Source organism: Dryobates pubescens, chromosome 3, assembly GCF_014839835.1.
Source record: "Dryobates pubescens isolate bDryPub1 chromosome 3, bDryPub1.pri, whole genome shotgun sequence".
Classification (NCBI taxonomy): Eukaryota; Metazoa; Chordata; class Aves; order Piciformes; family Picidae; genus Dryobates; species Dryobates pubescens.
The window spans coordinates 19,863,626-19,875,666 of record NC_071614.1 but is presented as its reverse complement, the minus strand read 5'-3'; the positions used below and the strand labels follow the sequence as shown (position 1 = coordinate 19,875,666).

The following is a 12,041-nucleotide window of genomic DNA, read 5'->3' as shown; positions in this document are numbered from 1 at the left end:
TACACTTTTGGAACTAATGAAAATAAAACAATGATAATAAAACTAGGAGGCTGCTGCTTGACTCTGACTACCCCTGGGGGCTTTCTTGGAGTGGGCTGGGGATGAAAAAATACAGAATACAGAATTAACCAGATTGGAAAAGACCTATCACCCAACACCATCTAATCAACTAAACCATGGCACCAAGTGCCTCATCCAGTCTTTTTTTAAACACCTCCAGTGATGGTGACTCCACCACCTCCCTGGGCAGCACATTCCAATGGCCAATCTCTCTTTCTGGGAAGAACTTCTTCCTAACATCCAGCCTAAACCTCCCCTGGCACAGCTTGAGACTGCGTCCTCTTGTTCTGGTGCTGGCTGCCTGGGAGAAGAGACCAACCCCCACCTGGCTACAATCTCCCTTCAGGTAGTTGTAGACAGCAAGAAGGTCTCCTCTGAGCCTCCTCTTCTGCAGGCTAAGCAACCCCAGCTCCCTCAGCCTCTCCTCACAGGGCTGTGCTCCAAACCCCTCACCAGCTTTGTTGCCCTTCTCTGGACACATTCCGGTACCTCAACATTTTTCTTGAACTGAGGGCCCCAGAACTGGACACAGGACTCCAGGTGTGGCCTAACCACTGCTGAGTACAGGGGCAGAATGACCTCCCTGCTCCAGCTGGCCACACTGTTCCTGATCCAGTCTAGGATGCCATTGGCCTTCTTGGCCAGCTGGGCACACTGCTGGCTCATGTTCAGATCACAAAGATCACATATGAAGCAATGCTGCAATGAGTCCATCTTCTAGGGGGCTCATAATGACAGAATTGCAGAGTAATTAAATCAGAAGGAATTAGAATAGGTTTCGTTCAGCCAAGTGCTGAATATCCCCAAGGATGGTAATCCTAGAACTATCCTAGGTTCCTGCTTCCAGTGTTTAGAATAGAATAGAATAGAATAGACCAGACCAGGTTGGAAGAGACCTTCAAGACCATCGTGTCCAACTTATCATCCAACACCACCTAATCAACTAAACCATGCAACCAAGCACCCTGCCAAGTCTCCTCCTGAACATCTCCAGTGATGGTGACTCCACCACCTCCTCGGGCAGCACATTCCAATAGGCAATCACTCTCTCTGTGTAGAACTTCCTCCTAACCTCCAGCCTAAACCTCCCCTGGTGCAGCTTGAGACTGTGTCCTCTTGTTCTGGTGCTGGTTGCCTGGGAGAAGAGACCAACCCCCACCTGGCTACAACCTCCCTTCAGGTAGTTGTAGAGAGCAATAAGGTCTCCCCTGAGCCTCCTCTTCTCCAGGGTAAGCAACCCCAACTCCCTCAGCCTCTCCTCATAGGGCTTGTGTTCCAAGCCCCTCACCAACTTTGTTGTCCTTCTCTGGACATGCTCCAACAAGTCAACATCCTGACCACCCTCATGTTGGGAATGGAGTACTATGTCCAGCTCTGGGGTTGTCAGCACAGGGATGATGTGGACCTGTTGGAGTGGGGCCACAGGAGGCCACTAAAATGATCCCTCTGGTGAGGACAGGCTGAGAGAGTTGGAGTTGTTTAGCCTGGAGAAGGCTTCAGGGAGACCTTCTTGAGGCCTTTCAGCATTTAAAGGGGGCCTGTAAGAAAGATGGGGACAATATTCTTAGCAGGGCTTGTTGTGACAGGGCAAGGAGTGATGGTTTTAAACTAAAAGGGGGAGACACAGACTAGATAGGAGGAAGACACTGATTACACTGAGGCACACGGTATGCTCTCCATGCAGCAGGCAGTTCCCCTAGCACAGTGGAGAGGGGGAAAGCTCCTCAGGGCACTTTAACAGCAGCCTGATTTCTCTTTTCGCTCTGCTCACCAATGTGAGTTTGTGCAGTATGCTGTTTCCTGCCTAACTGCTCCCAGCTGAAGACTGAGACACTACCCTGAAGCCAAAACCAGGCACCAGCAAGCTCTGGGCTTCTGCAAAGGGTGGAGGTGACTGAGCACAGCCCTCCCACAAGGGTCCAACCCTCCTCAATAGTGCCCAGCTCCCTCCCCACTGCAAATTGCCCTTAGACACCAATGTGGGGCAGAGTGTTGATCACATTTGTGGTCGTTTGAGGCTGTGCCTTTAAGAACAAACACTGCTGGAACACACTGGCTAATGTTTTTGGTACTAGAACCAAAACATTCTGATATTCTAAACGAATTTCATTGGTTGATAAACAAAAATTCAGCTTTAGATTGTGAAGCGGTTGGAAAATTTTTTCCTCAGTTCAGTTCGGTTTGGGAGTTGGGGGAGTTTGGTGTTTCAGCCTGTTCTCCCTGCCTGCTTCTTCTGCGAACTGCTGGACTTGGCCTTCAGATAAGCAAACACTAATCCTGCATGGGCTTTTGAAGCTTGCTAACAACTCTTTTCCTTAGTAACTTGCCTTTCTCTCTCTCTAACCCCTTTTTGGGGAAAAAGGGAGGTAAGGGGGGGAGAGAGGGGGTTCCAAAGAGGGGATCCCTCCCTGAGGGAGGGATTTTTGTTGTGTTATTTGTCTTTGCTGTGTATTTCTGTGTATATATTGTAAATACCTGTATATATTGTGTTATATATAACCTGCTTTCCATATATGCTTGTAAATATATAGCTTTTGCTCTTCGACTGAGTTAGCTGTGGTTTCTTACTCTGTGGAGGAGGGAGAGCTAAGCCCTCTCTCAACCTACCACATTTATTGGCGCCCAACGTGGGGCTTGCTGACAAATTAGTTTGATTTATTGCTTGCTTAAGTCGAACGAGCAAACATGAAGGTGTTTTGGCTTTTTGAGCGTCTGTTCTTCTCGGTCTTTGGTGTATTGATCTACAAGTATTGCCTGGGTATGATTATCGATAAGATAGGTAAATATATAATGCAAAAATTATATTTGTGGTTTAAGTACAAGATTCGGCTTCTGTATGATCAGTACCTGGAATTCTTTTATGTTAAAAAGTACAGAAATGTTACATCTAGCACACTGCAGGATTCGAACCCATGACCTCAGCACTCATAGTTCAAAGCACTGCCAACTGAGCTACTGCACATTCCTGGATACAGTCAGATTGTGAAACCTCTGTATGATGTGACTCGAAAGAGGAACAGTTTCCACTGGGGACCTGAACAACAAGCAGCCTTTGACCAGATAAAGCAAGAAGTAGTCCAAGCAGTGGGTCTGGGACCTGTGCGAGATGGTCCAGACATTAAGAACATTTTGTACACGGCTGCAGGTGACAATGGTCCAACCTGGTGCTTGTGGCAAAAAGCTCCAGGTGAGACACGTGGACGACCTCTTGGTTTCTGGAGTCGAGGTTACAGAGGTTCAGAGGCTAATTACACTCCAACAGAGAAAGAGATTCTAGCTGCCTATGAAGGAGTGAAAGCAGCTTCTGAAGTAATTGGAACTGAGTCACAACTTCTCTTAGCTCCCAGATTGCCAGTTTTGAATTGGATGTTCAAAGGCAAAGGTTCCACACCACATCATGCCACAGATTCCACCTGGTCTAAGTGGATGGCCCTGATAACACAGAGAGCTCGAATGGGAAATCTTGAAAGACCTGGTCTGGTGGAGGTGATCTCAAGTTGGCCTGAAGGTACCAACTGTGCTAAACCTCCAGAGGAGAGAGTAACTCGTGCTGAGGAAGCTCCTCCTTACAATGACCTTTCTGATGATGAAAAGAAATATGCTTTGTTCACAGACGGTTCCTGTCGTCTCGTCGGGAACAAGCGAAGGTGGAAGTCTGCAGTGTGGAGTCCAACACGCCGAGTTGCAGAGGCGAAGGATGGAGAAGGAGAATCCAGTCAGTTTGCAGAGGTAAAAGCTGTCCAGCTAGCTCTCGACGTGGCTGAACGTGAGAGATGGCCAAAGCTTTATCTCTACACCGACTCATGGATGGTAGCCAATGCTCTATGGGGTTGGCTAAAGAACTGGAAAAAGAATGGCTGGCAGAGGAAAGGAAAACCCATCTGGGCAGCCGACCTGTGGCAAGACATTGCTGATCGAATCGAGAGAATTCCAGTGAAAGTGAGACACATTGATGCTCACATTCCCAAGAGCAAAGCTACTGAGGAACAGCAGCACAACCATCAGGCAGATCTAGCTGCAAGAGTTTCTCAAGTAGACAAGGACTCTGAACTTGATCTCGACTGGAAACACCGAGGTGAGATATTCTTAGCTCGGTGGGCTCACGATTCGTCAGGACATCAAGGCAGAGATGCAACATACCAATGGGCTCGTGACAGATCCATAGACATTTCCATGGATGCCATCACACAAGTCATCCATGACTGTGACATTTGTGCTGCTATTAAGCAGGCAAAGAGAATTAAGCCCTTGTGGTATGGTGACAGATGGTCCAAATACAGGTATGGTGAAGCTTGGCAGATTGACTACATCACTCTACCACGTTCTCGTTCTGGTAAGCAGTACGTGCTTACTATGGTAGAGGCAAACACTGGATGGCTGGAAACTTACGCAGTCCCACATGCAACTGCACGCAACACCATTCTCGGTCTGGAGAGACAGATCCTGTGGAGACACGGAACTCCAGAGAGGATTGAGTCAGACAACGGAACTCACTTCAAGAACAACCTTGTAAAGAGCTGGGCAAAAGAGCACGGTATTGAGTGGATTTTCCATATTCCTTACTATGCACCAGCTGCAGGGAAGATTGAACGCTACAACGGTTTGTTGAAGACCACTCTCAAAGCCATGGGAGGTGGATCTCTGAAAAACTGGGAGAAACATTTAGCACAAGCAACCTGGCTGGTGAACAGTAGAGGTTCAGTGAACCGAGCTGGACCTGCACATTCTGATCTGCTACAGAAAGTAGAAGGTGATAGAGTTCCTGTTGTTAGGGAAAAGAATCTGTTAGGTAAAACTGTTTGGGTATTTTCGCCCTCAGGAGAGGCTAAACCTGTCCGAGGGGTGGTTTCAGCAGAAGGTCCGGGTCACACTTATTGGGTAATGCAAGAGAATGGTGAAATTCAGTGTATTCCACAAAGAGATTTAACTTTAGCTGAGAGAGTTTAATTTCAGAATGTTGTACAGCTACAGCGCGTCCAAAGGAAAGAGTCCCTGAGGAATCTACGGTGCACGAACCCTGAGAACCCTGAGAGCCCTGAGTCAACTGAGAGTCCCTGAGTCCCTGTTTCCCTTTTTCTTCGCTTCGTCTGCGGAGAGACAAACTGTTTTCCATTTTCTTGATTTTGGATTTTCTTGGACTTCTGAATCATCTACATCTGAGTATAGCCGGAATGGACGATGAACTTAACTTACGAACTGTAAATATTGTTCTGGATTGGATGGACAGTACGAACAGCCAATGAAATTGTTTAGAAAGGGGTGGACTGTGGTCGTTTGAGGCTGTGCCTTTAAGAACAAACACTGCTGGAACACACTGGCTAATGTTTTTGGTACTAGAACCAAAACATTCTGATATTCTAAACGAATTTCATTGGTTGATAAACAAAAATTCAGCTTTAGATTGTGAAGCGGTTGGAAAATTTTTTCCTCAGTTCAGTTCGGTTTGGGAGTTGGGGGAGTTTGGTGTTTCAGCCTGTTCTCCCTGCCTGCTTCTTCTGCGAACTGCTGGACTTGGCCTTCAGATAAGCAAACACTAATCCTGCATGGGCTTTTGAAGCTTGCTAACAACTCTTTTCCTTAGTAACTTGCCTTTCTCTCTCTCTAACCCCTTTTTGGGGAAAAAGGGAGGTAAGGGGGGGAGAGAGGGGGTTCCAAAGAGGGGATCCCTCCCTGAGGGAGGGATTTTTGTTGTGTTATTTGTCTTTGCTGTGTATTTCTGTGTATATATTGTAAATACCTGTATATATTGTGTTATATATAACCTGCTTTCCATATATGCTTGTAAATATATAGCTTTTGCTCTTCGACTGAGTTAGCTGTGGTTTCTTACTCTGTGGAGGAGGGAGAGCTAAGCCCTCTCTCAACCTACCACAACATTTGAAACCCCATCCCTTCCTCCCCACCAGCCAATTGGAGAACTCCTGACCTAACTGGGGGGGAGGGTCTTCCCCCTCCATAAGAGTGAGGGTTGAGAGGGTGATCTTTAGGGTAGGTAGGTTACAGAGAGCGGAGGTCTTGCAAGTGAGGAACTTGTAGCAAGCTCAGTCTCTGGGTGGTTTTTGTCTTTCAGAGTTGCAAGTTCTCTTCAAGTGTAGGACACTGAGTGTGAAAGGGACCTGCTGCTCCCTTCACAGCTACTGGAAATGCCAGAGGGCCCCTCAGTGAGGAAGTTCCAGCTGCTGACCTCCCCTTTTGTGGGACAAGTGGTGTCCAAGGTGGGGGGAAGCACAAGGAAGATCAATGTGAATGATCTGAACGCCCTGAGGCTCCAGGACTCCCAGGTGAGCTGTACTTAAGATGAGCTTATTGGACCATGGTAAGTTTGAGACACAGCACTGCTGACCTGCATCTGGATCACAGAAGGTGCAGAACCTGAGAATGGCAGCAAGTTTGTTTGAGGTGGACCACTGGCTTTGTTTATAGCCACCAGCATAGGTGCAGGTAGGCAAGGAGGTGTGAAGGCCCTTTTTGGAGTACTGCAGAGTTTGGGATCAGATCCTGCAAGGAGAGGATGTTGCAGTGATGTGGCTGGACATGGAGATGCACAGAGCTGTTTGCAGTTTTGAGTGCTGAAGTGCTGGTTCCCTGCCTTTCGAGGGATGAGGAGTTGATGCTGGTGAGGGCTCTTTGTAACAGAGATGAGAGTTGCCTCTTTAGTATGGGGGTGCTAGAAGCAGCAGCCCCAGCTGTAAACTTTCACAGTTGCTCCTCTTAAACCAGAAGGCAGGTTTTAGCCTGGCTAGGTTGGCAACTGGGCAGTAAGTTAACTGTGAGCCAGCACCATCTTCTTGTGGCCAAAAAGGTCAATGGTGTCCTGGGGAGTTTTAAGAAGAGCAAGGGCAGCAAGTTGAGGAAGGTTTTCCTTCCCCTCTACTCTGTTCTAGAGTGAAGTCACATCTGGAGTATTGTGTCTAGTTCAAGAGAGACAGGGAACAACTGGAGATGGTCCAGCAGAGGCTGGGAAAGTGAGGAGGGGGCTGGAGCACCTCTCTGACTAGGAAGAGCTGAGAGATACGGGGCTGCTTAGCCTGGAGAAGACTGTGAAGAGATCTTCTAAATGCTTACCAATATTTGAAGGGCAGGTCCAGACTCTTTTGAGTGGTACCCAGTGACAGGACACGGGACAACAGGCACAAACTGGAACACAGAAAGATCCAGCTGAACCTGAGGAACAACTTCTCCTGTGAGGGTGACAGAGCACTGGGACAGGCTGCCCAGAGAGGATGTGATCTCCTTCTCTGGAAACATTCAAGCCTGCCTGGATGTGATCCTGTGCAGCTTGCTGTAGGTGGACCTGCTTTAGCAGGGGGTTAGGAATAGGATCTTCAGAAGTCCTTCCCAGCTGCTACCATTCCATGATTCTGTGCTGTGTGTCCTTGTGAGATAGTCATACTGGGTCAGCTTCACTTGCCTCCTTTCTGTCAGATGATGATTTGATCTTGTCAAATGCTAGGGCAGCCTCATCTCTGATAACATGATAGTCTCAGCTGGGGGCACAGACATGGGCTGCTCAACGGTCATTTGTGCCTAGCCTGTGGCTTCAGAGCCCTCTCTGAGTTAGACTGCCCTGTCTTGAGGCACTTGAGGCCAGCTCAAAGTGAAGGGGGCAAAGGAGAAGCAATGATGACATTTTGGAACCCTGAGTCTGTCCTGGTGTCTCTCTCTGGCTTCATAGGAGCTTCTAAGAGGAGTTTGCACTGGAGTGGCATCTGAACACCTTGTGTTTCATGTAGACAAAGAAAGGATGCTGAGAAGATGACTGCAGCTTTGATGGGCATTGCTCAGATGCTAATGAATCTCATTTTTGGGGTGGGGTGATATGCCTTCTATCTAAAAGAGGTAGACAATAGTCAGGTTTGTATGGAAACAGCCAGAAGTTACATGGATCCTTCATGCATTCCATCCTTTTTCTCAGGTTCATGGGAAGAAGTTGTTCCTGGCATTTGTGGCAGCTGAAAGTCCCTCAGCACCAACTGCAGAAGAGACAGTGCTGCAAAGAGAGGCTGCTAGTGGGGCAAGTTCCCCTGGCCAGGAAGGGCAAGAAGAGGTTTGTGCTGCACAGGCAGATCCCCAGGATGAGGAAGTGCAGGAACTCCAGCACACCAGGTCTGAAATCCCAGATGCAGCAGAGGGTCTGGGCCGCTGGCTGTGGTTCCGCTTCGGCTTGTTTGGCAGCGTTCGGGCAAACGAGTTCTCCAGAGCAAACAAAGCCAACAAGAGAGGGGACTGGAAGGATCCCACACCCAGGTACTTAGTCAAGTCCTCACAAGCTCTGCTGTTTCCTTGCCTCTCGGTCTGGAGAGGGCATTCAACAAGTCCAAGTGCCAGGTGCTGCACTTGGGCCACAGCAACCCCATGCAGTGCTACAGGCTGGGGTCAGAGTGGCTGGAGAGCAGCCAGGCAGAAAGGAACCTGGGGGTACTGGTTGACAGCTGGCTGAACACGAGCCAGCAGTGTGCCCAGGTGGCTAAGAAGGCCAATGGCCTCCTGGACTGTATACATACATGTATCAGGAACAGTGTGGCCAGCAGGAGCATTGTGCTCCTGTACTCAGCACTGGTTAGGCCACACCTGGAGTCCTGTGTCCAGTTCTGGGCCCCTCAGTTTAGGAAAGATGTTGAGTTGCTGGAAGGTGTCCAGAGAAGGGCAACAAGGCTGGGGAGAGGCCTCGAGCACAGCCCTGTGAGGAGAGGCTGAGGAAGCTGGGGTTGCTTAGCCTGGAGACAAGGAGGCTCAGGGGAGACCTTCTTGCTCTCTACAACGACCTGAAGGGTAGGCAGGTGGGGGTTGGTCTCTTCTCCCAGGCAACCAGCACCAGAACAAGAGGACACAGTCTAAAGCTGTGCCAGGGGAAGTTTAGGCTGGAGGTGAGGAGAAAGTTCTTCACTGAGAGAGTTGTTAGCTGTTGGAATGTGCTGCCCAGGGACAGGGAGGTGGTGGAGTCACCATCCCTGGAGGTGTTCAAGAGGGAATTGGACGTGGTACTTAGTGCCATGGTTTAGTAGTCATGAGGTCTGTGGTGACAGGTTGGACTTAATGATCTCTGAAGTCTTTTCCAACCTTATTGATTCTATGAGCCTATGAATGTGTGGGGATGCTCTCAGCCCTGTCTTTTCTCTGCTAGCTCATGAGAGATAGAGTGGGTATGGGGATTTGTTCAGCTGGGAAATCCACAGTGCCCTTGTGGGATGCATGTTGCCTGCCAGCCTGAGGGTCATGGCACCAGCTTAGGTGAGACTTGTATTCAAAGAGAGCTTTTAGAGAAAGCCAGACTGAAGCATGCTGCACACTGCAGCACAGGAGGTTCTGCCTCAACATTAGGAGGAACTTCTTTACTGTAAGGGTCACAGAGCCCTGGAACAGGCTCCCCAGAGAGGTTGTGGAGTCTCCTTCTCTGGAGACTTTCAAGGCCCATCTGGATGCATTCCTCTGTGACCTGAGTTACATTGTATGGTCCTGCTCTGGCAGGGGGGTTGGACTTGATGATCTCTTTGGGTGCCTTCCAACCCCTGACATCCTGTGAATCATACCCTGGAAATGCCATTTTTCCCTTTAGCATGGGGGGTGGGATAGAGAGATGATACCCAGAGGTCCTTTCCTACTCCCACCGTTCTGTGGTTCTCTGCTTTTCCCAGACTGGTTCTGCACTTTGAGAGTGGAGGGTTCCTTGCTTTCTACAACTGCCAGATGAACTGGTGCTCCTCTCCAAGGGTTGATCCTGCTACTGACATCCTGTCTGTGGAGTTCCACCGTGGCCGGGCGTTGGACGCTCTCCACAAACCCAGTCCCATCTGCTACATCCTCTTAGACCAAAGATATTTTTCAGGGTTGGGTGAGTTCCAGGGCAGAGTAAGAAATGGAAGAAGGTGGGTGGGAACGTCTACAGATCCAGAGCTTCTGGATGTCTGAACCTTTTATTCCTTAGCCTTGTGGCTTCTGGTTGATCTTGCTGAGGAAAAAGCTTGCAGTCTGTAGCCACAGGCTTCAGATGCTTGAGTGGACTATGTAAGGCCAATGGTGCAGTGCTTACTGAGCCATCTCCAGACCCAGTGCAGGTCTGGTGCCCTCAGTATAGGAAGGACATGGACCTGATGGAGAGGATCCAGAGGAGTGCCATGAAAATGATCAGGGGGTTAGAGCACTTCTGCTACAAAGACAGCCTGAGGGAGCTGGGATTGTTCAGCCTGGAGAAGAGGAGGCTCTGGGGAGACCTAATAGCAGCCTTCCAGTACCTGAAGTGGGCTACAGGAAAGATGGAGAGGGACTGTTTACAAAGGCCTGCAGTGACAGGACAAGGGGCAATGGCTTCAAACTAGAGAAGGGCAGATTTCGATTGGATATCAGGAAGAAGTTCTTCACTATGAGGGTGGTGGAACTCTGAAACAGGTGGCCCAGGGAGGTGGTTGAGGTCCCTTCCCTGGACATACTCAAGGTGAGGTTCGATGAGGCTCTGGGCAGCCTGCTCTAGTTGGGGATGTCCCTGCTGACTGTGGGGAGGTTGGAGTGGATGACCTTTGGAGGTCCCTTCCAGCCTGGACTATTCTGTGATTAGTGTGGTAGCTGTGTTTTGGCTTGTGGCTCGGAAGAAAGGAAGGTCTGCTTCAAGTGTAGTGGGGAAAGAACATCTTCCAGTCTGATTCAAGCTGTAAGTCTACTTGTTGCATGGCACCTTTGATACAGGGAATGACATAGTTAGCTTGAGGCAAATGTCAGACTGGAGCCATAGGGTTGCATCATCTTGACAAAAAACACCTTTATTGTTCCTTTTCAGGAAACATCATAAAGAATGAGATCCTGTACCTGGCCAAGATCCATCCATTAACACGAGGCTCGCTCTTGGCTCGCTCGGATCTGGAGCAGCTGCTTGACTGTGCCATTCAGTTCAGCTCTGACTGGCTGCACAGCAAGCTGCGTGGTGAAGGGCTGCACCTTCAGATCTACCAGAAGCAGCAGTGTCCCCTCGGGCATGCAGTGATGAAGGGAACCTTTGGACCCCCAGGTGGCTTTAAGAGACTTACATGGTGGTGTCCTCAGTGCCAGCCTGTGCTGCTGTCAGGGGATGGGGATCATTCCTCAGTCACTGAGTGACCTGGCTTTCTGTGCTCATCCTCTTCTGGAGAGTGGTCTCTGAATCATGGTCTTAGTTGTCCCAAGGAGATCTTCATAGTTTCTTTAAGGTTGTTGAGTTTGATACTTTGGGACAGTGAGTTGGTGAGTTGTGCCCAGTGGAGGTTACAGGAATCCTTGGAGGACTCTGTGCCTCTGGATGCAAAAAGCAAAGTGGTTGTGCACGTCTGTCACTTCCTGTCACAGTGACAGCAGTGTAAATAGTTTGACCATTTCTGAGGTGTTTTTGCCCCCCAGTTCAAACTAGTGAATAGGAAGTGTAAGGTGTTGGAGCAGGTGATTACTGTGGTCTGAAGTGACCCTGTCCCTTGACCCTGGTGTGGATGCAATGGCTTATGGTAGAGTTAGCAGAAAGGAACATATCCCTCTGCCTAAACATTGGTTAATTTAGTATTGGATAATCCTGCTTCAGCTTCTTGCCCAGTGCCTGTGTGCTGGACTGTGATCAGGTGTGGTTAAAAGTGAGTGGCTGTTCCCTCTGGCAGCTCTCAGAGGAGCCTCCTTCCAAGGGGAGAAAAATAAACCTTAGCAGTGGTGGAGCTCATCTCTGCACCCACAGGTACTGGGTTGGTGACAAAATGTCAGTTTGATATTACTGTAAAAATAAAAGCTAAACATTAAAAGTAGTGTGTGTGATTTGCATTGCATAAAATCATGATCTCCAAGGGAACATGAAAGCAGAATGCTCTGGGGATAGAATTGATGTGGGCTCTGCTTTTCTGAGCTATGTCCCTCTGCAGTAGGCTGGAGAAGACCTGTAAGGTGATCACCTAACCATTCACATAACACCACTGAATTGGCTACTAAACCATGTCCCTCAGCACCACAGCTACACATCTTTGAAATCTCTCTAG

At 48.9% G+C, this 12,041-nt stretch overlaps 1 protein-coding gene across 1 annotated transcript; it reads left to right on the top strand.

Annotated features, from left to right (window-relative positions):
* The first annotated feature begins 6,203 nt into the window (after positions 1-6,203).
* NEIL2 (nei like DNA glycosylase 2) lies at positions 6,204-11,148 on the top strand. Its single transcript, XM_009907765.2, has 4 exons — positions 6,204-6,341; positions 7,976-8,307; positions 9,696-9,892; positions 10,832-11,148. Exons 1-4 carry the CDS (start codon positions 6,204-6,206, stop codon positions 11,146-11,148), a joined length of 984 nt encoding a protein of 327 aa, XP_009906067.2.
* The last annotated feature ends 893 nt before the right edge of the window (positions 11,149-12,041 follow it).